Source organism: Colossoma macropomum, unplaced genomic scaffold (assembly GCF_904425465.1).
Source record: "Colossoma macropomum unplaced genomic scaffold, Colossoma_macropomum, whole genome shotgun sequence".
NCBI classification, from domain to species: Eukaryota; Metazoa; Chordata; class Actinopteri; order Characiformes; family Serrasalmidae; genus Colossoma; species Colossoma macropomum.
This window is the reverse complement of record NW_023494807.1, coordinates 31,371,433-31,397,512: the sequence shown is the minus strand read 5'-3', so window position 1 is coordinate 31,397,512 and position 26,080 is coordinate 31,371,433. Positions and strand designations below refer to the sequence as shown.

Here is a 26,080-nt window from a genome sequence, read left to right as displayed (position 1 = left end):
TAATGTAGAGATGCAGTATCAATATGTGTTACAGACACGGTATTTAAGTGTCGTTATTGGTGCAAATAGGATATTTAAGCTCCAATATCAAATTTACACTTTCAGCACGCTTACCATATTAAACGCCAGTATCAATATCCTTACCAAAATTAAGCGCCAGTATTGGCGTCCTTACCAAATTTAAGTGCCGGTACCAGTGTCTTTACCAAATTTAAGTGCCAGTATTAACGTCCTTAGCAAATTTAAGTGCCGCTATCTGCGTCCTTACCAAATTTAAGTGCCAGTATCGGCGTCCTTACTAAATTTAGGTGCCAGTATCGGCCTCCATACGAAATTTAAGTGCCAGTGTTGGCATCCTTACCAACTTTAAGTGCCAGTGTTGGCATCCTTACCAAATTAAGTGCAGGTATCAGCGTCCTTAGCAAATTTAAGTGCCAGTGTTGGCATCCTTACCAAATTTAAGTGCCAGTATTAGTGTCCTTACCAAGGTTAAGTGCCAGTAACGGTGTCCTTACCAAATGTAAGTGCCAGTATCGGCTCTGGTACACAATTTAAATGCCAGTATCGACGTCAGTGCAATGGTACTGTGTTTTCAGGTTCACACAGAAATCATCCAATCACACACTTAATCCCTCTGCCCTTTATAGGAGGTTATGAAGACAGAGAGAGAGGGAGTGGGAGAGAGAGACACACGCATAGACACACAGGGAAGCAAAACCACACACAGCGTTTCCCACCCAATGCTGCACACACACACCAGCAGCACACACTGAGGTTACTCACAGATTCCGTAGAGTCGTCAATTTTCCACTGATGGAAAACACATGACAGACGGAAAGGGGAAAACGAGTGAGAGCGGGAACGAATAACAGGAAAAAAGCATTTCTACTTTTTTCACTCATCTACTGATGAACAGAGAGCACTAAGAGTCATGCAGGCTGAGCGGAGAGAGGGAGAGAGGGAGAGGGAGACACATATAAAAACATTCTTCATAAAGCCTGCAGGAATAAATTCAGGTATGAAAAGCTTGCTTGAGATGTTTCTAGAATTCTGTGGGAAAGAAAGAGAAAGTGAACACAGTACAAAACACATTAGCTGCGTCCAAAACGACAGTCTACTATACTGTACGAATGAATGAATGAATGGACTTCTAACGGTGGCGTGCAATTTTTGACATACGTACGGCAGAATGTGGTTTTGGACACGGCAATTAACAACATCATCAACATAATTAACATCATTAATGACTCACCTGAGCAGCACCTGTTAGAAATACAACTGTAGTCCACTCAAAAGTTTGGACACAGTTATGTAGGATAAAACAAAGACGCTTATATCACAATACCTACATTTAGAGTCGGTTATTCATTCAGCCTAATGAGAAACTGTAGAACAGACTCGGTTTATATCACAATACCTACATTTAGAGTCAGTTATTCATTCAGCCTAATGAGAAACTGTAGAACAGACTCGGTTTATATCACAATACTACATAGAGTCGTATTCATTCAGCCTAATGAGAAACTGTAGAACAGACTCAGTTTATATCACAATACCTACATTTAGAGTCGGTTATTCATTCAGCCTAATGAGAAACTGTAGAACAGACTCAGTTTATATCACAATACCTACATTTAGAGTCGGTTATTCATTCAATCTAATGAGAAACTGTAGAACAGACTCAGTTTATATCACAATACCTACATTTAGAGTCGGTTATTCATTCAATCTAATGAGAAACTGTAGAACAGACTCAGTTTATATCACAATACCTACATTTAGAGTCGGTTATTCATTCAATCTAATGAGAAACTGTAGAACAGACTCAGTTTATATCACAATACATGTCAAATATGGTACAGATATGACATTTTCGTTGTGCATAAAGATTTTTTTGTTATGGAAAATGTAGGCAAACACACATTCAGATCAGTGTGTCCAAACTTTTGATTGGTTCGGTATAACTGTAGGACCTCTTTCTGCAATGCACTGCCTTGTTATGGACTGGGATTTTTGTAAAAAATGAAAAAAAGGTAAAAAACAAAAAGGTTTCGACGTTTATAAACCCCATAAAGTCCCATGAAACTAAGCTTCACATTCACTGCACAATTTAAAGCTTCCTGCAGCTCACTTAGCACCAACAGCTGCATCAGCCAATCAGAATGCAGTTAGTATACCATGTGATCACACCGAATAAGAGAGTGATAAATGAATAATAGCCTTTGACTGACTCGCAGCACGACTCGAACTCCACACCGAACACTAAAGCCTTACATGCATGAATAATATTGTGGTTTAAGTTGAGTTTAATGCGTTTCAGGCCGAATGGTCAAATCGTACCAGCCACAGAGGGGCTTCTCTCCCCTCTCCAGCCGAAAAGAAGAAAAGACCGTTAAAGTTTTGGTTTGGATACACGAGTCATACACACTCTAAACTTTCCTCCTCCTCCGAGTGAGTGTGTGTGAATCCTCCGGGGATGGAAAGCCCATTTCTCAGCCTGAGTCTGCCCCCCCGAGCGTGAAATCCCATTACCCCCCGTCGCTCTGGTGACATCAAACTCTACTAGCGCCCTGCATCCGGAGCCGACACACACTCACACTCGCGAGCGTGGCTCGAAACAAAGCCAGCGTGGAGCCAGAGTCTGGAAAGGGAGGTGCTACTACACTGACGGAGCCACAAAATCACTGTACAAGCCACAGTGTCATTTTCTCTATTATAGCACTAATTTATGCACTTTTAAGCCATATTTTTCTCGAATTTGGCAAAAAAAAAGAATCAGATTTACACATTTTCCACCTCATCCTGAAAACATCAAGATTAGAAAGCATATATCGGCCCGCTGTCTTGTTCAGGTCGGCACTCCACTGACTGGATGTCATCATTGTACTGCATTCAAGGTCTAACGAGGCCCAGTCCCATTTCACCCCTCGCCCCTACCTCTTAGCCCTACCCCTCTGTTTTCCGAGTTCACGTCTAGGGGTAGGGTGTCCCGATTCTTGTTGAGATAGAGGGGTAGGGCGAAGTGTTGGGGCTACATGGCCCTCCAAACGGAGTGTTATAAGAAAAACCGGCAAGATGGCTGAACAGGAGACCAAAGAAACCCACAAAAGTGAGAATTTTCTGAGTTAAAAAATTAAGACAACCATCATTTTACCTTAGTTTAATGTCACCTCAGTGTATTTTGGTCCTTTTCTTCATAACAAGCATGAAAAATCTCTACTACTATGCTGATGTCTCGGTAGCTAGACAGCTAATTTTCCCGTTCCACCTTAAATAGTCCAGCAATTCTGACGCCTGAAGCGCCAGAATGTAACTGCTGCTCCATTTAAGGTGGAACAGGAAAATTCGAACATGAATCTGGTGAATATCTGACTTCAGTTTCATATCACTGAAGAATTAGGGGTGGGTGATAATAAATAATTGCCCCCCTCTTTGAAGGCATATGATGCCCTAAATGTAACTAAAGCCCAGCAGTGAGGAGCTGAACTTCACCCTCCTCTGCTGTCACTGCAGACTGATAAAGAGGCTGGATTTTAGCTCAGTAATCAGACTCCTCAGTGCATGTGAACTCTTACTCTGAGCTCTTTCAGATTTCTCAGTCTGAGCATGTGCGGAAACAGACCGCGGAACCGAGAATAAGCGAGCAGCGTCGCCGCGAGACGCAGCAAAACACTTTTAGGGCGACGCTGAAACCAAATACATTCTTGACGAAATTAAGGATTTAAATATTCTTCATCTTCTAGATGACGTGCGTTCATATTTTCAGGTAAAGTGAAGTTCGAGTTTTACATTGCGTTTACATCACGTCTTCTTCTGTGAGTTTATTGGCCGGTTACAAAGCAGAAATCCCATTACTATCTGACTCACGTGGACCTGGAGTTTCTCCACTATCTGATTACCCAAGTGCATGTAAAAGCACTGATCAGATTACTGACAAAATCTGATTTTCTGCAGTTATTGGATTATTAAGTGCATGTAAACACACTCACTGTTGTCTAAGAACATGGACTAATAAGTAATTAGCACAGCTAAAACAATAGCAGTAGCATCTTGAAGCTTCATGAATTTTGTCCAAACCTTTGTCCAATTTTATACATAACAGTCAGACAGACTTTATGTGGGTTAAGACGCTGCATGACTTACTGTTATTTAGAAACATGGACAGAAGTGGATGCTTCAAAATAGCAGCTACTACTGTTTTTAGCTATGCTAACACACTTTTTTCCTGTTTTTCTAGATAACAGTGTTCGCAAGACTAACTGTGGGGGGGCAGTCGTGGGCCGGAGGTTAGGGAACCAGCCTTGTGACTGGAAGGTCGCCGGTTCGATCCCCTCAGCTGCAGCTGACATAGGTAGATGACTGAGGTGCCCTTGAGCAAGACACCTAACCCCCAACTGCTCCCCGGGCGCTGTGGATAGGGCTGCCCATCGCTCCAGGCAGGTGTGCTCACTGCCCCCTAGTGTGTGTGTTCACTAGTGTGTATGTGGTGTTTCACTGCACAGATGGGTTAAACAACTCAGCATGGTGTGTGATGCTTTAGGCAGTTAGCACAATGCTAATTAGTAGATGTTAGCTTGCATGTTAGCCACATTAGCCTTGTAGCTCCAGAGCAAAACTAAAGATGCAAACACGCTTTGGTTGATCAGGTACTTCTGGATTAAGCTGGGAATTTATCACCAATCTGCTGCTCTTGGCATACTGGTTACTGTTTATTCCCATTGCCATTTGGGATGGAAGCTAACATTTTCCCACTTATAGCACAGTTTCTGCTATAATTGTGTCAATCGTGTCCAACGCAGCAGAATTATGGTTGGTTGGACGCTGAAGGCCTAAATAACTCCGGCCAGTGCGTCATCTCCTCCAGAGCCCAAGGCCAGATTCCCCAAAAGCACAGTAATGACGGCTTCACAGTGCTAGAAATGCTAAAAGCTAAAGCTGAGATTAGCCGAAATGGGCCTGTAACCCCTCAGAGCTCCTAGCTGTGCTTTTAACCTGGCGTGTGTGTTGAGAAGCACTTAGAGTGATATTTATTTAATCATAACGTCTCCGCTATGATGTTGTACTGTAGCCATTTGGGTCTGAACTCACTGACGCTGAATCAGACACGCTTAAAGTGCCAACACACACAAACGCACCAGTGACGGAGCCAGGATTTCAGCTTGGGGGGGCCGGGATGCAGGTTGAGGGGGCCATTATGGTTCAGAGGCGTCTCTATAGTGAGCCTGGCCTACTGCACTGTAGATCAATTATTAGGAAATGTCTCTCTCTCTTTCTCCCTCTCCATCTCTCCGTCTTTCCAGTGTCTCCCTTTCTCTCTCTCCTTTTAGTTTCCCTCTTCCTCCAGTCTTCCCCTTCCAGTCTCTCTCTCTCTTGCTCTTTCTTTCTCTCCTTAGTGTCTGTCTTTATCTCTCTCTCTTCTTCCAGTCTTCATCTCTCTTTTTCTCTCCATTCAGTTTTTTTCCTCTCTCTCTCTCTCTCTGTCTACATGACTCCCATTCCCTCTTCCCCTTTCTTTTATTACTCTCACTCCCTATCTCTTTCTCTCCATCGAGTCTCTCTATCCCGTTTCAGTTTCTCTCTCTCTCTTTCCAGTCTCTTTCTGTCTCCATCTCTCTGCCCTTCCAGTGTCTCTCTTTCTCTTTCTCTCTTTTTAGTTTCCCTCTTCTTCCAGTCTTCCTCTTCCAGTTTCTCTCTCTCTTGCTCTTTCTCTATCTTTCTCTCCTTAGTGTCTGTCTTTCTCTCTTTTCTTCCAGTCTTCATCTCTCTTTTTCTCTCCATTCAGTTCTTCTCCTTCTCAAACCCTCTCCCTCTCTCTCTCTCTCTCTCTCTCTCTCTCTCTCTCTACTCGACTGACTGAATCATAATTATAATAATAACTAAACAGATGGAGAAAAAAGTGACAGGCGTAATTGAAAGGGACCCTGATGTCACTCTATCAATGTGTCTGTCTCTCTCTCTCTCTCTCTCTCTATCCCCCTCTCTCTCCCTCTCTCTATCTCTCTGTTCAGCGCGGAGGTTGCCGCAGGTTGGTGCGAGTCGTTCACTCGAGCGGATCCGTTCACTCGCTCTGCGCGATAAATTCTCCCGGATAAATTTAGCCTCAGAATTAGAGCAGTGTGTGGGTTCAGAGTCTGTCCTGTTTAAAAAACACGCTTAACCGCCCACACAAACAAACAGACGACAGAGAGAGAGAGGGAGAGAGAGAGAGAGAGAGAGAGAGAGAGAGAGAGAGAGAGAGACAGAGAGAGACAGAGAGAGAGACACTGGTAGAGACAGATGTCTAAAGAGAGGCACACAGAAAAAGAGAGTGAGATAGAAAAAGTGGAAAGAGCAAGAGCGACAAAAGAGAGAAAACTGAAAAAAATAGAAAAGAGAAGAAAGAAAGAAAGAGATGAAAGAAGAAAGAAAGGAGGGGAAACAGAGCAAGAAGAAAAAGAAAGAACGGGTAGAGGGAGAAAAGAGAGAAAGTATTGGGAAGGAGAGAAGGAAGTGAGAGAGTGAATGAGAGTGGGAGAGAGAGTGTAGCAGAAAGAAAGAGATAGAGAGAGATGCCTAGAGAGAAAGAAAGAGGGACAGAAAAGAGAGAGAGAGCATGAGAGAGAGAAAAGAGAGAGAAAGAGCATGAGAGAGAGACAGTGAGAGAGAGAGATAGAGAGAAACAGACAGAGAGAGGGGAAAAGAGGAAAGAGCAAGAGCAAGAAAGAGGAGAAAAAAGAAAGAAGGGGAGAGAGAAAAGAGAAAGAGCGGGGGGAGGAGAATGAGAGAGCGAATGAGAGCGGGAGAGAGTGTAGTAGAAAGAAAGAGAGAGAGATACAGAGTGAGAGGGATAGAGAGAAAAGAAAGTGAGAGATAGAAAAAAGGAAAGAGCAAGAAACAAAAAGTGGGGGAGACAAAAGAGAAAAAAGAAAAAAATTACAAGTAAAGAAAGAAAGAAAGAAAGAAAGAAAAAGAAAACGAGGGGAAACAGAACAAGAAGAAAAAGAAAGAATGGGCAGGGAAAAGAGAGAAAGAGTGGGGGAGGGAGAGAAGAAGAGTGTAGGGGAGAGAGAGAGAGAGAGAGAGAGAGAGAGAGAGAGAGAGAGAGAGAGAGAGAGCGCAGGGGCGAGAGAGCTTGCCAATGTCATGTAGCTGTCCAATGTAAACGCGGTACAGATGGGCATTTAAACTCACTTCCGACGACAAAGCCAGCCGATTCACTCAGGCCGAGCAGGAAATCTGCTGCCCTGTAAGGATCGGTTTGGCTAAATTGAGCTGACAGCCTCAGCGTGTCTTACAGCTTTGATTCAGACTCGCAGCCAAAGCAAACGGCACATTAAAGCTTCGCTCTTTAGGAAGCTTAAAGCGGCAGTGTGGTGAAAATCAAACCTACAGTTTCCCTGCGCAGGACGGTTACGCAGAGCTCTACTGACTGATACGACGGTCAGTTCTTAACTATCACATCTCTGAGATTCACATAAACACAGAATCTCAGTCTTAAATAACATCACTGTCGTAGCAGTGGGGGCGGAGCTACCCAGAAATCTGTCGTCAATATCAGCCAATAATTTCAGTAAACTGATACATCGGTCAGGTTGTACTGTAAACTACGTAAATGTACAAAAGTGCGTATCGCTGTTGTCGGAAGAAACGCTCGTATCTCCAAAATGGTAACTTTACAGGAGAAGGAAAAAACATACCTTACTTTTAAAGTAAGTCAATGGAACCAGACTTTTTTCCAAGTCATTTTGGGCCGTTTCTTTTGGTCCATTCATCACGAAATTCACAAACAATGTAAAGGACAACAGGCACTTTCAACTGATGTCAAAAACTGAAAATTGCACATTTTAATGAATTTTACAGTCTATGAATGATTTATGAATGATTTATAATTAGCTTAAAAATCATTAATAAGCAGGTATAATGTAAATAAAAAGTGCAACAAGGACTTTTCTCTTGCTAAATACACTGTTAATATGTTGCTGGTTACTGATTTTCCTTAATCTTCTCCATCAGTCAGCATTAAACCTGTCAGCTTCAACAGGCATTCATATTCATCAGACGCTGTTGCTCTTATTGTTTGTGTTATAACAGCTTATTAATGATTATTAAGGTATTCAGGACCTACCCAGTTAGCAAAATTTGTCTGGCTCACTTGTGGGCCACATCCTTGGTTTGTTCTGGCCCAGTATACAGCTTGGTCCTCGGCCCAGATCTGGCCCACACACTGTAAAGTGAGTAGAACTAAAGGATACGGCTCAAATCTGGCCCCAGTCTGGCCCGACTACATTATTGGTCCACAACATTCACGCCAGTATACGGCTTGGTCCTCGTCCCAGATCTGGCCCACACACTGTAAAGTGAGTAGAACTAAAGGATATGGCCCAAATCTGGTCTCAGTCTGGCCCAACTACATCGTTGGTCCACAATGTTCATGCCAGAATTGTCCCACAAATGTAGGCATGAGGCAAAACAGTGTGAAGCTGTCCAGGATCTGGCCCTGTTCTGGCCCGCATGCCTGACATCTACTCGGTAGTCAACCAACACTCACATAGGAAAGCCAGAATCGGCCCGAAACTGTCTGCTATCTGGGTAATTAGTAACCTGAGTGGACCATTCAGAAACCCTTAATGAGTGTAGCCTTATTGGAAGGATGTACCAGCTTAATAAAGTGTGCTAGCCACAAGCTAACATGTTAGCGCCGAGATAACACATTAGCCATGAGCTAACACGCTAGCTGCCTCAACACAGTGCTTTATGACACAATACAATACGCTGCTGGCAGTAGCAGCCGCACTGAAATCATAGTTAACACAACAGCGCTCGCCTCTGAGTGGCTGAGTGGGGGCGGCGCTGGTTAAATTAGCTTTTTCGCTGAACTCCCGCTTTAAGGTTCCCAGCGAGGCAGCTGTGTATTTTGTCGGAAGTCTCCGGGGGTCGCAGGAAAATGGCAGGTATTAAAAACGGACAACCGGCAGCGGAGGAAGAACAAGAATGGACGTCTTGTGAAATCTAAGTCTTTTGTAGTGGAGAAAAGCACTACGGGCCATTTATCAAAGCAAGCGCGCTCAACCACTCCGCCAAACCATTAGTGTTACACAATACACAATGGATTTTCATCACTTTCTCCAGCACGGCTTCTCTCTTTCCTCGACCAGCTACATCACAGGGAGAAGAGCTCAGAGCTTTCTGTTTTCTTTAAAGAGAAGAGAAAAGCCCGAGTGAAACCGAGAGGAGAGAGAGAGAGAGAGGGAGCGAGAGTGTAAAAGCACTGCTGGGAGCAGTAACGAAATCATCGCCACTGTAAAAAAGACAAAATTTTTACAACGTCCCGCGTTAAGGTGTGAGGTCTCCGCAAATCAGGTTTCTGAGAAATAACCTCAGGACTAATGAATCGAGCGGCGCAGACGTTCCGATGAGTCAAAGTGCCTGGAAACAGGCTGCGAACGGCAATAAAGTCCTAACTGTAACGGGAAACACGTCACACGTGTTCCCGGGTTGAGAGAACAGAAGGGTCAGCTGGAGTTCGTCTGACAGGAACTGTTAACAAGTTGTTTTGAGAAAAGGCCAAAATCATTCGTGCTGCTGTACGATGCTGAAGTCAAGCAGCGGCCGACCTGCAAAAAATCCGACTTATACAGTTCTCTCCTTTACCTGAAACGTAGCGGTGTAATGCAGAAATGTACTAGTAGTGTTCTCGGCTATTCTAGCATACAATGGTTTATTTATGTCGCTGTTGTTGGGAGAAAACCTCGTATCTCCAAAATGTTAACTTTACAGGAGAAGGAAAAAACATACTCTACTTTTAATGTAAGTCAATGGAACCAGAATGTTTTTCCAAGTCATTTTGGGTCGTTTCTTTTGGTCCATTCATCATGAAATTTACACACGATGTAAAAAACAACAGGTATTTTCAAATTATATCAAAAACTGAAAAACATCTGACAACAGCGATATATATATTTACATATATTCTTATGATAACTGCCATATATATGTGTATATACATATAAGGGACACCCTTCTATCCAATATATATATATGTTGAGCTGTTAGCTTCCAAGCTCCACACTAACACTGAACTTAACAGCAACCAATAAGAGACATGAATGAGCTTTAAAATCATTTTTTTAAGAAAACTCAACAAAATATGGACAAACTTCAGGATTCAGGACGATGCTTAGTATTGTTAGCATTGTTCTGAGCTGTATGAGCCTGATTTAGTCCATTTTTAGCATATTTTACTATGAGAAAACACCTAAGAAAGTCTATCAGGGATTATTTAACAACTCGACACAATGTGAAGGTAGTTAGTCGTGACGTTAATTGGTACACATTAGCGTCCATTAGTCGTCAGCCACATCTCGCAGCTCCAGCACAACAACGTAAAAAAGCAACTTCAGACATGAAATATGTCTCGGCTCATCGACTTTCTTCTAGGATAAAGGGAGAAATCTGTGTAAATTTGATTTTTTTTGCTAAAGTATCCCTTCAAACCTTCACACTAGGACGTTTACCGATGTAAATGAGATCTAATGCTTGCGTCGAAAGCCTCTGGTCAGCAGTGCATTAGCTTAAACCACTAAAACCCTGTTGAGGACATTAAATGCCTGCCTTACACTCCCTCTGCTTGTGCATTCACCCTGCCGGCATGGCGGAGAGGAATGCTTATACAGGTAAATTAGAGACTCTTGTTGGGGGCCATCAAGGGCATGAAGAAACACGTGTCCACGCACAATAAATCCCGGGCTAACAATCCGCTGCGCCGACGCATCCAGCGCTCCGGGGTCTGATCCCTCCCTTCCTCTGCCCGAGCGTCTGCTTTAAGATATTCATGAAAATCCGAATCCCTCTTGAAGATTACTATCTTCCCCTTCCATCTCAGCGCACCCTCGTTTCTCCGGGCCGTTTGCGAACCTTCCCCGCATTAATGCAGCGCGAGTCGGAGCGCGGCGACGGAAAAATAAATAAATAAATAAAAAACAAACGAATAACATTTATAAACAGAGTAACAAGGCAGTGCATATGCAATAAAGCTGGGACAGCGGAGTTCACGAAAGGCCACCGATGTTTTTTCCTCAAAACAAACATCAGCCCACATTAACATACAACATGTTGCTCCTGGTAAGGATAAGAGAATTAAAAGGCCGGAGTCCACTTTAGCTAGAAATAAGAGAGTAAAAAAAACTGAGCGTGAGGACAGAGAGAGAGAAAGAGATGTGGGGTCAAAAGGTCAGGGTGAGAAATGGTAATACCACACAGCGCCCCCTGGTGGTGGGGCAAATATATACACCGATCAGGCAAAACATCATGACCACCTCCTTGTTTCTACACTCATTGTCCATTTTATCAGCTCCACTTACTATATAGGGCACTTTGTAGTTCTACAGTTACAGACTGTAGTCCATCTGTTTCTCTGATACTTTGTTAGCCCCCTTTTACCCTGTTCTTCAGTGCTCAGGACCCCCATGGACGCTCACAGAGCAGATGCTATTTGGGTGGTGGATCATTCTCAGTGCTGCAGTGACACTGATGTGGTGGTGGTGTGTTAGTGTGTGTTGTGCTGGTCTGAGTGTCACTGCTGGACTGAGAATAGTCCACCAACCAAAAATATCCAGCCAAAAGCATCCTGTGGGCACTGTGCTGTGACCACTGATGAAGGACTAGAGGATGACCAACACAAACTGTGCAGCAGCAGATGAGCTATCGTCTCTGACTTTACATCTACAAGGTGGACTGACAAGGTAGGAGTGTCTAACAGAGTGGACAGTGAGTGGACACAGTGTTAAAAACTCCAGCAGCACTGCTGTGTCTGATCCACTCATACCAGCGCAACACACACTAACACACCACCACCACGTCAGTGTTACTGCAGTGCTGAGAATGACCCACCACCCAAATAGCACCTGCTCTGTAAGGGTCCATGGGGGTCCTGACCACTGAAGAACAGGGTAAAAGGGGGCTAACAAAGTATCAGAGAAACAGATGGACTACAGTCTGTAACTGTAGAACTACAAAGTGCACCTATATAGTAAGTGGAGCTGATAAAATGGACAATGAGCGTAGAAACAAGGAGGTGGTCAGAATGTTATGCCTGATCGGTGTAATTAAGTACAGCACATTTTGTTAAACTTTTAACACAACCACTGCGTTATCACATTGAACACAGGGAGTAAATACATTACCGCGATCTGTGACGGAGCTGCGTCAAGTGCTTTTGACGTAACAAGCTCAAAACGTTGGGTCAAACTCATTAAATGCAGCTCAGTTATTATCAGTTTACACTGTAAAAGCTAAAAAATGATAAAAATCTGATGTTTTAACACAAATTTCTGGTTTCCCAGAAGCCCAAAAAAGGATTTTAAACTGTTTGTCGCCCTGAAATTTAACTGAATTTCATCTAATACTAGACTGAAAAGGGAATTCTACCAATTCTTTGGAAAAATTCTGCCTAATTCCATCACTGTTGCGAAAATAAAGTCATTCAGAGTGGTTTGGTGTGAAATGGTTCAGATGTCTTTACAGTGGTGGTGATAGGAACCAGGGGTCACCATGACTACAACACAAATACAGCCATTTTATTTACTATTCAAAACCACCAGTGAACCTACACGAGTCTTCTGAGTTTATATGGAATGTTGATGAAGATAAAATAGTGGAAAATCTGAAATAATAAGATTTCTTTAAGCACTATTTGGCCATATAACACCCTGTAGGTATCCCTCCCATCAATGGATCTTAATAATAAGGCATATTAGGCCAGAATTATCTCAAAATTATCATAAGAGCATCAGGCAGTGAATTCATAACCATTTCATGTAGTAACTTTCCGTGAGGGAGCTTTTAGAGGTGGACGTCTGGTTCCTATCACCACCACTGTGAACAATTCTGACTCGGTAAGTTTCTCTAGAACGAAGCATTTCACACCAAACCACTCTGAATGACCTTGTTTACACCTGAACGATGACATATGCTGAAATGTGGAAATTTGGGTGGAATTCCCCTTAAATGTATGGGAAACTGGCTGAAAAAAGTGTTCAAACAGTGACAACACAAGAGGTGCGCTGTTAAAGAAGGCATCAGTCTGAGATTGTAGGATCATACTGCAGTACCTGAGCCTCTGGAAGAGCCACGTCCATGATGTGTGGTTGCCCTCGCGGTTCTCCGTTCTCCAGCCGAGAGAAAATCACCTGGTATCCTCGGATCTGACCGTGCTGCTTTACGGACAGCGGCGGCTTCCAGGTCACCCGGATGGCCGTGGAGTTCAGCGCCTCAACCTCAACCTTGCGTGGAGGGGCGCCAGGCACTAGAACGAGAAAATTAATGATGTCATAAAATTATCCATTATCTATCTATTCATTAACTATATATATATGTTTTGGGGAGCAATGCCACAGAAAAACATGGGACCTATGTGCAGACCTCACTGTAAGCCACCACTCTGCTGGTTTTAAGGTTCTCCGCTACAACTCTGGCCCAGTCCCATTTCACCCCTCGCCCCTAACACCTAGCCCTACCCCTCTGTTTTAGCATTTACGTCTAGGGGTAGGGTGTCCCGATTCTTGTTGAGATAGAGGGGAGGGTGAAAGTGTTTGGGCTACATGACCCTCCAAAAGGAGGTTTTTCAGAGACTCCAAACAGAGAGTTATGAGAAAAAAAAACCGGTAAGATGGCTGAACAAGAGACCAAATGTGGGAATTTTCTCTGTTAAAAATTACGATAACCACTGTTTTATCTTAGCTTAACATTGTTTCAGTGTATTTTGGTCCTTTTCTTCACAACAAGGTCAAAAAAATCGCTGATAGTATGCTAATGTCTCGGTAGCCAGCTTGCTAACTTTCCCATTCCACCTTAAATAGTCCAGCGTTCTGACGCCTGAAGCGCCAGAATGTAACTGCTGCTCCATTTAAGGTGGAACGGGAAAATTCCAACATGAAGCTGGTGAATATCTTCAGCTTCATATCACTGAAGAATTAGGGGTGGGTGATAATAAATAATTGCCCCCCTCTTTGAAGGCATATGATGCCCTAAATGTAACTAAAGCCCAGCAGTGAGGAGCTGAACTTTACCCTCCTCTGCTGTCACTGCAGACTGGCAGGGTCGCCTACAGAGCAGCACTGGTAGCTGTTAATGAAGTGATGCTCTTTTTATTTGAGGGTCCCATTTCAGAGGGAAGATTTCAACCACTACCCTGTAACTCAGTTCCAAGGGGTAAGGAGACACTCGAAAATGGGGTAGGGGCAGAAATGAGAAATGGGAATAAAGAACCTCCACATAATGCAAAGAAGAATCCTAATATTGGTCTAGAACCTTTGCATTATTTGAGGGCTCTAAACCCTTAAAGAGACCATATCTTATATTTTTCTAGCATGTTATTTTCCCCCCAGAAGTCTGTCCTGATTGGCTGTCCTGTATTGTGCATAATTCTGTAAGCTGTATGGCCGGAAACACTCCTTATAACTTCAGTGTGAGTGGGCGGGGCTCAACTGCTGTAGGCTGAGAAGGCGGATGTATGGGAATTACGCGACATCACAGAAACACTGAATTCAAAACGAGCTGTTTTTGCTGTATATGAACTGAGGAGTGAAGTCAATTTTGAAATTTTAAAAAATGTTCACTATTTCACACTTTAATTTCAAAAAAGGGAGGAAATTTCATTTTTCTGATTTGGGCCCTTTAAATTGGTATAGAACATTACATTTTGTGATGGGTCTATAATCTTTAAAAGGTTCTTCACACTCAGATCTCCAAACAACCGTCCACTGAAGTTTTTTTAGTGAACCGAAGGTGCTTTTTTTATGGCATCACTCCAAAAAACATTTATGGCGCACCTTTTTTTAAGAGCGTATGTTATAAACAGCATATAACACGGGTCATTTGGTGAGAAAGTTCACTCGAAGGGTCATTCCAGGTCACTTTACAGTTACAATTAGAGAAAACAAATAAAAAAAAGAGTTAACCAAGCAGGAAGAGAGGTGAAAGTGCTGAGGGAAAGTGTTAATTTTATGTTAAAGGAGAAGAGCAGTGATGGAGGGATGGCATTAAAAGGCAGCCTGTTCTCAGAAAGCAGCAGCAGAGCAGAGCTGGTGGAGCCGACAGGTGTAAGGCAGGTCAAGGCCGTGTGGTGCTTTATAACGTGAGAAGTGAAGGAGCAGCAAAATAGCCTTTTGTGTTTGAATGGGCTCTTAAACCCACAAATAACCCACAGACGCTGCAGATTCAGGTGTAAGTGCATTTTTCTGTTTTCAGCAGTGCTTCACATGAACCGATGTCCCTTTAGAGCCTTTCTTCACCGCTGCTTCAAACTAGCGTCGCTTTTGTTCTGCGTTTTTACGAAGGAAGAGGTTCCAAATTAAAAACGCCACCAAACACGACAACCGATTTATCTAAAGATGAGTATTACTATCAGGTGAATATCAAGCAGAGGGGGCAAAATGTGATATCACGATACTTTAGTATGTGTCACGATATTTATTTTTTCTGACATCTGATAAGTTAAAAACGACAAAGTAGTGCCACATTTTAAAAATACTACCAAAATCTATGAATCCAATTACTTGTACTGAACATTTCACACACTGTGCTGCATTTATTCCAGTTAAACAAGACTAACCGGCCACTTTTTAATCAAACAAGCAGTTGGGGAGCGATTCTGTGACATATTGTGATGTAATTTATCACAATAACAGTAAATACTGCAATATTGCCCAGCACTCTTAAAAAGAAGGGTTTTCAAGGGTTCTTTAGTGAAGACAGTGGTGCTATATAGAACCATGAACAATCAAAGAACCCTTTGCATGATTAAAGGGTTCTTCGCATCATGAAAGCCTTCTTCAGATTGATGTAAAATGCGCTGTTGACGGTTCTACATAGCACCAAAAAGGGTTCTGTTAGTGTTACAGTTGAAGAAGCCTTTTTGGTGCCATATAGAGTCCTTTTCAAAAAGGTTCCATATAGAACCATCTATAGCGCATTTTACATCAATCTGAAGAACCATTTCATGATGCAAAGGGTTCTTTGATTGTTCATGGTTCTATACAGAACCACTGTCTTTACTTAAGAACCCTTAAAGAAACATCTTTTTTAAGCGTGAACTGGTTAGACTGGGAAAGTGCTGTCAAGAACACAGTGACAGTGCTGTCTCTCCAGGTGGGTTGGGTAGGTAGGGTGGTCACCCCCTGATAAGCCATTTCTACCTTACTTATTGCATGCTAGTTATCTTCTCCAGCGTCCTTCAAAACCACAACAGATTACTGGGATTTGCAGAGGAGACATAAACAACCTTGACCTTCCTTTCGGAGTATTAAAGAAAATTCTGTCTCCACATCCAGAAGGGGCTCCTAATCCAGACAAGCAGCAGGAAGAATACAGTCTACCTTTACAGGAAGAACAAGGAAAAGCTGATTTCGGCAGTGCGGAGGGGCCGCGGGATCAAGGACGGCGAACGGTGCGGTGCAGATAAACGTGCAGAGTTGTTAATTATAGCAGGGAAATCAGCTGAGTTGCAGCAACTTCAAACATATTAATTATAGACGAAGGCCTCCTGGGAGCCAAGAGAAGATCTTCAGTTCACGACAAAAGAAGCAGAGCGAAGAGAGACATGAGAAGCTGTGGGGCGCTGAGTGCTCCCTCACTCTGAGGAGAACGGGCACGACCCCAGAAACAGGGAGGGAGGGGGGAAAGGTGGGGAGGGGGGCAGGTAAGACAGCAGTGGATAACTGATCGATTAGAAGGTGTGTGACTCTCACATTACAACTAACCATTGATGTATAAAAGGCTGTTAACCCTGAAAAAGTCAGTAAATTACTGAATTACTCTTAGAAATTACTGAGTATTAATAGTAGATTAATTACTGATTACGTCATAGTACATACTCAAAAATGAAGGTTCTTCAAGGGTTCTTTAGTAAAGAAAAGGGTTCCGTATAGAACCATAAACATTCAAAGAACCCTTTCCAAGAGTTCTTTGAGTGTTCATGGTTCTATGTAGAACAATTTTCTTCTTTTGTCTTCCTTGAAGACAATAGCAGATACTGAATCATTCATAGTAGATACTGAATAATGCATAGTACAAACTGAATCATTGATAGTACAAACTGAATCATTCATAATAGATACTGAATCATTCATAGTAGATACTGAATAATGCATAGTAGATACTGAATCATTCATAGTACATACTGAATCATTCATAGTACATACTGAATCATTCATAATAGATACTGAATCATTCATAGTAGATACTGAATAATGCATAGTAGATACTGAATAATGCATAGTAGATACTGAATCATTCATAGTACAAACTGAATCATTCATAGTAGATACTGAATCATTCATAGTAGATCCTGAATAATTCATATTACATACTGAATCATTCATAGTAGATACTGAATCATTCATAGTAGATCCTGAATAATTCATAATAGGTACTGAATCATTCATAGTAGATACTGAATAATTCATAGTAAATACTGAATCATTCATAGTAGATACTGAATAATGCATAGTAGATACTGAATCATTCATAGTAGATACTGAGTAATTCATAGTAGATATTGAATCACTCATAGTAGATCCTGAATAATTCATAATAGGTACTGAATAATTCACAGTAGATCCTGAATAATGCATAGTAAATACTGAATCATTCGTAGTAGATACTGAATGATTCATAGTAGATACTGAATATTTTTTAACAGGTACTGAATAATGCATAGTAGATACTGAATACTTCATAGTAAATACTGAATAATTCATATTACATACTGAATCATTCATAGTAGATACTGAATCATTCATAGTAGATCCTGAATAATTCATAATAGGTACTGAATCATTCATAGTAGATACTGAATAATTCATAGTAAATACTGAATCATTCATAGTAGATACTGAATAATGCATAGTAGATACTGAATCATTCATAGTAGATACTGAGTAATTCATAGTAGATATTGAATCACTCATAGTAGATCCTGAATAATTCATAATAGGTACTGAATAATTCACAGTAGATCCTGAATAATGCATAGTAAATACTGAATCATTCGTAGTAGATACTGAATGATTCATAGTAGATACTGAATATTTTTTAACAGGTACTGAATAATGCATAGTAGATACTGAATACTTCATAGTAAATACTGAATAATTCATAGCGGTTACTGAATAATTCATAGTAGACATGGCGGCTATGTTTCGTGGGTATGCTCTTTCTCCTTCTTACTTTGCTAACCTTTGGTCTGTTTGCCTCTTAACTAACTTTGCGCAGGTGGGTAAATCAGCTCCTTGCTATGTTTTGAATCTGTTTGCTTCAGATAATCAATGCTAATTAACATTAAGTTTCTAATCAATAGAAGGTTCATCACTCACAGGATACATTACTGTTATCTAGCTAAGACAACAGGATGTCAGCAGGACTAAAAGTTAAGCTTGCTAGCTTCCGATTCCAGTGAGGAGTAAAACATGACAACTGAGGTCCCAGAGAGGGGAGCGGACGGGTGGGGTGACCCTCAGACAAAAAAGAGTAACGAAGAGAATGAACAAGGGTGAGAAGGGGAAGAGAAATGGGATGAAAGGAGCAATGAAAGGGCACCAAGGGCAACAAATGAGCAAGAAAAATGGAGAGAGAGACTGAAGTGGACAAAAGAGAGTCGCCGCTCTATTCTGCCGTTGGACTGAAGGGTGTGGGACGAAGCCTCGGCCGGGGAGGAGAGAGAGCGCAGTGTGTAAGACAAGCCTCGCACGCTCAAAGGAGCGAAGCAAATCCTGTTATTCAGAGACAACCCCGCGTGTCGTCGGCTGAAGGGCCGCATCCGGAATTAGGCAAAGAGGCTGAGGCTCTCCGCTGTTTGATTGGGTTCCTACTTCATCAAAAACAAACGGAGGCTGAGGATGCAGCGGTGACGCTAGCTTTCAGAGAACCTCCAACGCTAACTAACCCCGTCACGATTCGCTTTGCGTCGCAATTGTAGAAAATGCGTCTGAGTGGCGGTAAATCTCATTGGAGAGCAAAGAAAAGAGCAGCTCTGAGGCAGAGTGGACAGGAAGCTCCTGGCTTCTGGGATAAGATGTTGACGGGGTTAGCGGCTCAGAGAGGATGGAGATGATGTGGAGGTGGGAGCCGTAAGAAGCTCGTAGAAAAGGAGCACGGAAAGACAGAAAGACAGGGGGAGGCGTTTAACCCCTTAAGGCCTCAGCGTACTATGAGGGCTGTGCGAATGCGCAAAGCTCACAAGCTCACAAACGTTCTGTGGTTTCGTGTTGCCTGTCACGTATGCTCCACTAATGCAGGTGACATTTTAGAGATGGGACCAATCCGATCCTACATCGGTATCGGGACCGATATTGACATGATTCACTCATCGGATAGCGGACGTACAGGGCCGATCCACTCACCGATCCATATTCCAGTCCGCAGCTTGTGCTGAGCCATGAACCCATGGTAACATAACATAACATGAAACATCCCCGATCCAGATCCCATTCCACATCTTACCATGAACCTACGGCAACTTCGATCTGTAATTGAGTGAGCAAATAACATCAGCTGTTGGTCTGACTAAAATGTGGTTTGTTTGGAGATATTTTAGTCTGGAAATGCCAAAAAGAAAAAGCAAGACCGCTACTTGTAATGCGTGTGAGGCCAGTGTCCTGCAACCATTTAAGGTGAAACAGGAAAATCTGGACAAAAGGCAAACTTCGGCCTTTAGGAGTCGCAGTTATCACTTTCTGGTAGCTTATTAAAATCAAAATAAATTCTATTTTATTTTTCTTATTTTTACCCCCAATTTGGCCAATGACAGCCATTAATCTACCACACAATGCCACCAAGCTGGGGGAGTCAAAGCTGGCATGAGCTTCTTCCGAGACACAAGAAACTCCACCACATCTTTTCAAACATCCCTGAAGCTCAACACGCTTGGAGGAGAACACTAACTGCTAATTCTGTTAGGTCAGCTGATAAACGCCAACGTTGGCTAGTATCACGCTGAGAGACGGAGTAAAAGCGAGATCAAACGTGCACTTCTGGAGTCTCTGCTCAACTGTTCAAAGAGTTTGATGGTTATGGTCTAGATATGAAGTGGCAGAACATCTAGAACACCTATTCTGGCCTATCAGCCTTATACTGAGAGTCTATTACTCCTTATAAATGTGCCTCAGGTCTTCATCTAGGAACAGATCTCGATTCCCTAAGCCTTCTCCTCTGAGCTGACCTGGAGAGCTTCACAAGAAGACCAAATCCTTCCAAACTTACAGAGCTACACACTTAAAAATTACGGTTCTTCAGAGGTTCTTTAGTGAAGAAAATGGTTCTATATATAACTATGAACACTCAAAAACCCTCTGCTTGATTAAAGGGGCTCTTTGCATTGGGAAAAGGGTTCTTCTTTTGTTACAGGCTTGACATCGTAACAACAGGAGAACCCTTTTTGGTGCTATATAGAACTCTTCTCAAAAAGGTTCTACATAGAACCGTATACAGCACATTCTCCATCAATCTGAAGAATCCTTTCCCGACGCAAAGAGTCCCTTTAATCAAGCAAAGGGTTCGTTGAGTGTTTATGGTCCTAAACAGAACCATTTTCTTTACTAAAGATCCTTTGAAGAACCATCATTTTTTAAGAGTGTACTAACGTACCATCAAGCTGATCGATGCCTGGTCGACCCAGGTGATCATCGATTCCTTTTGGAGGGTTTGTGTTGGAGAACCCCTCAAAGAAATCTCTCGACAAGCTAGAGAAGCAGGTTCTTCAAGAAGAGTATGTCAAACTGTATGTTGAGAAGTTTAAATGTCGATCCCTCTCCTTACTGTTTGACCGCCTTACTGAGGTCAAGACGTCTTAAAACTGGTTGCTAACAGTGGATGACCATCAGCAAAAGTGTGAAAAGACAACAAAACAGTAGAAATTTGAGAAACACAGGTTAGAAGTAGGACAGTGACCACACCACCTAACTCAGGACAAGCTGAGCAGCGTCCAAAGCCTGGACACTCCACAGGTCTTACAAAGCAACACCAAAGACCTTTAGAGACACCATCCCTTCAGGATTCTGGGTTAGCGACAGCTGGGCGTCATAAAGCAATCATGGGCAGGTCAACCACAGATAGCCAGGCTACCACTGATTAGCTTAAGCTACCAAAGCATGGACGAGCAGCTCTGACAGCTAGCCAGGTTATTCAGCTAAAATCATTAGCTAGGCTACCACTAATGTTAGTGAAGGTATCGATAGTAAGTTAGAATCAATAGCTAACCTGCTAGGTAACCTCAACTAATCACTAACATCACCCAATAAAAAACTGATGGCGATTTTAAGGTGCCCACCTAGTTTATGCTGACATCACTGACAGTGAATATCACACTAGCTTAGATCATCAATGAAGACCACTGATCACTGATGATCGGTGACAGAAGATGAAAGGCATTAGCTGTGAACAGGAGGAGGTTAAGCACAGCGGGAAACACAGGTTAGGAGTCAGACCCTCTGGAGAAAACGAGGACGGATGAGGAAGTTTGAGGTGAGAGTCCAGCAGGTATCAGGGCTCTCACGTTGTTTGTTCAGACCTACCGTCTTCTTTGGTTCGGGCGCGTACGGGTGGGCTCTCGGGGCCGGGGCCCACGTCAGTGTGAGCCCTCACACACACCTGATACTCCGTCCACTTCTCCAGCCCCTCCAGCACGTGGCTGAGGGCGTCGGCCCCGATGTCCTTCACCTCGTGCCGCTCGGTGTCCTCTCCGCTCACCGCCTGGTAGCTAACGCTGTAGCGCACGATGGCGCCGTGGCGACTGGCCGCGGGCGGAGCCACCCAACTCACCTTAATGCTGGTGGAGGTCAAGCTCTCCAGGCGGACGTCCTGAGGGGGGGCGGAGGGGGCTAAGGGGGAGGGGGGCAAAGCAAAGGGGGGGAGGGCATCAAGCAAAATTAAAACAACACAAGGCAAGCAGGACGTCTGGGCTGGGGGGTTTTTGACTGGACGCCGTCTGAGGTACATTCTTTAGTTTTAGTAGCTTATAACCAGTTAGCATTGCGCTACATGCTCTCACTCGGCTCAAGTCATGAGGAGGTGTTCAGAATCTCGATTATGTGGTTTCTGACGCTGTGTGACTCCCTTTAATATATATGTATATATATATATATATATATATATATATATATATATATATATATATATATATATATACATGAACATGGACTAAAGCATCATGAAACCTAAATTTTGTCCCTATTTTCGTCCACGTACACCGATCAGGCACAACATCATGACCACCTCCTTGTTTCTACGCTCACTGTCCACCATTTTATCAGCTCCACTTACTATATAGGTGCACTTTGTAGTTCTACAGTTACAGACTGTAGTCCATCTGTTTCTCTGATACTTTGTTAGCCCCCTTTTACCCTGTTCTTCAGTGGTCAGGACCCCCATGAACCCTCAGTCCAGCAGTGACACTGAGGTATTTAAAAACTCCAGCAGCACTGCTGTGTCTGATCCACTCGGACCAGCGCAACACACACTAACACACCACCACCACGTCAGTGTTACTGCAGGGCTGAGAATGATCCATCACCCAAACAGTACCTGCTTTGCTGTCTGGCATCATAATGTAAACTCAGCTGAACTATTTTGTAGCATTCAGCTAAGCTAACAGATACATATGTGGGTATTATTACACCATTTTATATTAACATTCCAAGAAAAAAGGGTGGATTAAAAGGGTGGATTAAAAGGGTGGATTAAAAGGGTGGATTAAATAGCTTCCAGACCTCCAGATTAAATGGCTTCTATTGTTTGTAGCTAAGCTAACATACTTTAGTCCATATTTATAGATAACAGTGAGTCATACAGTGTCAGAGACCACATAATCAGGTCTGTTAGAGATACTGAGCAGCTCCACATGGTCTGAGGCCATTGTTTGATGATTTAGGCCTGCAGTTACCACAATGCTAATCCGTGGACTATACTTGTTAGTTACATTAGCCTCGTAGCTTCGGCGTAAAAGGGTCATTCTACAGAAACGGCCACTTTTCTGTCTCTCCATAGGAGTCACTGGTGTTACTGGTCCTCATTGGTGTTGCACATAATAAAGGAACACCAGAGACATTTTTAATGAATAATGCATTTTACAAAACGGCTGCTACAGAGCATCAAACCACATGTAGTCAATCATGGAAAATTCACTAAAATATGGAATTTAATCCATTTGTATTCTATTTTATCACAATGACCTCAGAATAAAGTCGGTCACACCAGTGACTTCAGCTAAAAGCTTCATATGAAATCATGAGCTAAATGAGAAAATCTCTGATAACTGAAAGACACAGTGGACTCACCATGAGCTTTTCTTCATAGATCCTCAGAAAACGGGTAGAAGGAAGTCGAGTGATGTCATCAGTGTGACTTTTATTTCAAAATAAGAGATTTTTTATTATGCAGTAACACCAGTGACACGACTCCTGGGGAACTATCATTATATATTTTATAATGTTTATTTGTTTTCTTTATGTCATTTAATTTATATATTTCATAGTCATGTAGAGATTATTGCAGTTAAAATGGCAGAAAAACATGTTTTTTACCTCAAAATATGGCCTCAGCCTTTACATATGACTGTGGGGACGAGCTCTTCTGTGGTGCTTTGAATTCTATATGATTGACTTAAAAACCAATGTTGCTAAATTGAGGCTCAAGAAGGTGTAACTGTTAAAATAACATACTGGTTTATTTTAAAATCTAAATAAATTGTAGCTCTAACATGTTTTTCATGTGTAATATATCTGTAAAGGCAAGGGACACAAAAATGGACGTTTCTGTAGAATGACCCAAAACTAAGACGCGAATTTCAGACACCAAACATGCTCTGGTGGATTGACTACACAGAGAAACACTATCGCTTTAAGTGATTTGTCTTTGTTTCCGATGTCAAATTATAATTATAATCTGATTTCACGCTTGCGGCCCCATCTTAGGTCTCAGTGTTTCAGTTTTTGTTTCATGACAGCTTCTTCAAGCCTGATTTCACCAAATCTAGAGGTTCAGATGTTTTTAATCAGCACCAATTCCACTCATTGACAAAGAACAAAGGAAAGACTGTAGAAACCCACAGCTCTACAAAGGACAGCCGTGCTGAGACGGACGCCCTGAGATGGTGATCAGTCAATCAGTGGAATTAATGCGCGGGTGTGTGTTAGCTGGCTCTTTCACGTTCGTCAGGGCTCCGAGTGTAAGGGCCAGTGTCAGCTGAGAAAGAGACGAGCGATCAGCTGTCCTGTCCTGGACTCTCCGCTACCTCTGAGTGAACACGATAAGCTCGGCCGCTAAAACGGCTTCTTTAATTAAGTCGGCGCTGACAGCAGACAGGTGAGTCCGGCCAACTCTCCACAGCCCAGAGCCAAAAACATGAATAAAATAACAACAACCAAAAAAAATTAATTAAACACAAATCACTACAGGAGCATCAACAGAACATAAGCTGAACAGATTTAAAGGCAAACCTTCATGCTCTTCTTAAAAAGACACAAATACATAAGCTGTAGGCCTGGGCGATAAAATCATAACAGTAAATACTGTAATTTTTTTCCAATAACACACATTTCTGAAAAACTTGTTTATATATATATATATATATATATATATATATATATATATATATATATATATATGTATATACAGGTAAACATAGGTGTATATATTTATATATAAAAATGTTAGAAATATATTCTTAAATTATATACAGATTTTATTTTATTTATATGTTTACGTTATTTTTTTATAGATATTATTTTTTATTGTAAAATTAAAGAATTTAAATATCATAATTTTAACAAATTAGATTTTTTTTAAATAAGAATAATTTATATATATATATATATATATATATATATATATATATATATATATATGTGTATGTATATAATTTATATATAAAAATATATTTGCATTTTGTATATTATATATAAACAGAATCTTTAGATTTTTTATTTTAAAAATTAAAGACTTTAAACAATATCATAATTGTAACATATTTAAAAAAATATATATATATTATTTTTAATTTTAATATGTTAAAACTACGACGTTTGAATTCTTTCATTTTAAAATAAAAAATTTCTGAAGATTAATTTTATATAAATTATTTACAAAATATAATATTTTAAAAATAAATAACGTAAATATATAAACAAAATAAAATCTGTATATAATTCAATAATATATTTATAACATTTTTGTATATAATCATATACACCTGTATGTTTACCTGTATGTTTACCTTTATTGCCTGTTTATATACACATATCTACATGTACACATATAGCACTGACTCAAATCCGATCATCTGATATAGGATACAATAATTATCAATATAAAAATATATTAAGAAATCTCACGGCTCATATCGCCCAGTCCTAATACAGCGTAGAGAGAGGGGTGATGGAGAGGAGCGTGATGAAGAAGCAGAGAGCGGCAGGAGATCAGGCAGCGGGTCAGTGATCATGAGGGGAACCTCCTGCTTTAGTTAACAACCAGATCAGATCGGGGGGATGCTGGAGGAAGCCTGGTGACATCCCACCAGTCAGCCGAGGCGTGACGGGAGCGGAGGACGCGGAGCTGCTCATCAGGCGGCTCTTAATCTGCTGACAGCAGGACGGCGGCCAGAAAAGCCCCGATGAGGAAACGAGTGACAAAATAAAATAAAATAAAATAAAAGCCTGAGCGCTGATAGATATTCCGCGAGCGAGGCCGCACTCCTGGGGCTCCTGACAGATGTGCCGGAGATCAAAGTGGATTTTACTCCGGGCTGTGTGATAGGTGAGAGACAGGTGTGGGGGGGAAGGGGAGGATCTAATGGACAGGAGAAGGATGAGGCTGGGGCATGACAGAGAATCTCCAGCTACAGCGAGACTCTCCAGCTTTACTGTCAGAGTTCAGCTCAGGTGCTGGAGGCAGAGTGTCTGCAGGCGCCCTCAGCTCAGTTTAACACTCTCTGAGGCTTATTAACGCAACTTCACACGGAAGTTTAAGAGCAAAACCGCAGGAACTCAGCAATTTAACACTTATTAATACATTATATTTATTACTGTTATTATATAATGACATTCCCAGCCTT

The 26,080-nt window shown here is 41.9% G+C and overlaps 1 protein-coding gene across 1 annotated transcript in view; it reads right to left on the bottom strand.

The window, feature by feature from the left end:
• Window positions 1-26,080, bottom strand: part of ptprfb (protein tyrosine phosphatase receptor type Fb) — a 240,049-nt gene that overhangs the window by 96,172 nt on the left and 117,797 nt on the right. Inside the window, 3 exon segments of the mRNA XM_036556368.1 lie at window positions 784-810; window positions 13,089-13,282; window positions 21,546-21,851. Of these exon segments, the coding sequence (XP_036412261.1) occupies window positions 784-810; window positions 13,089-13,282; window positions 21,546-21,851 (527 nt within the window).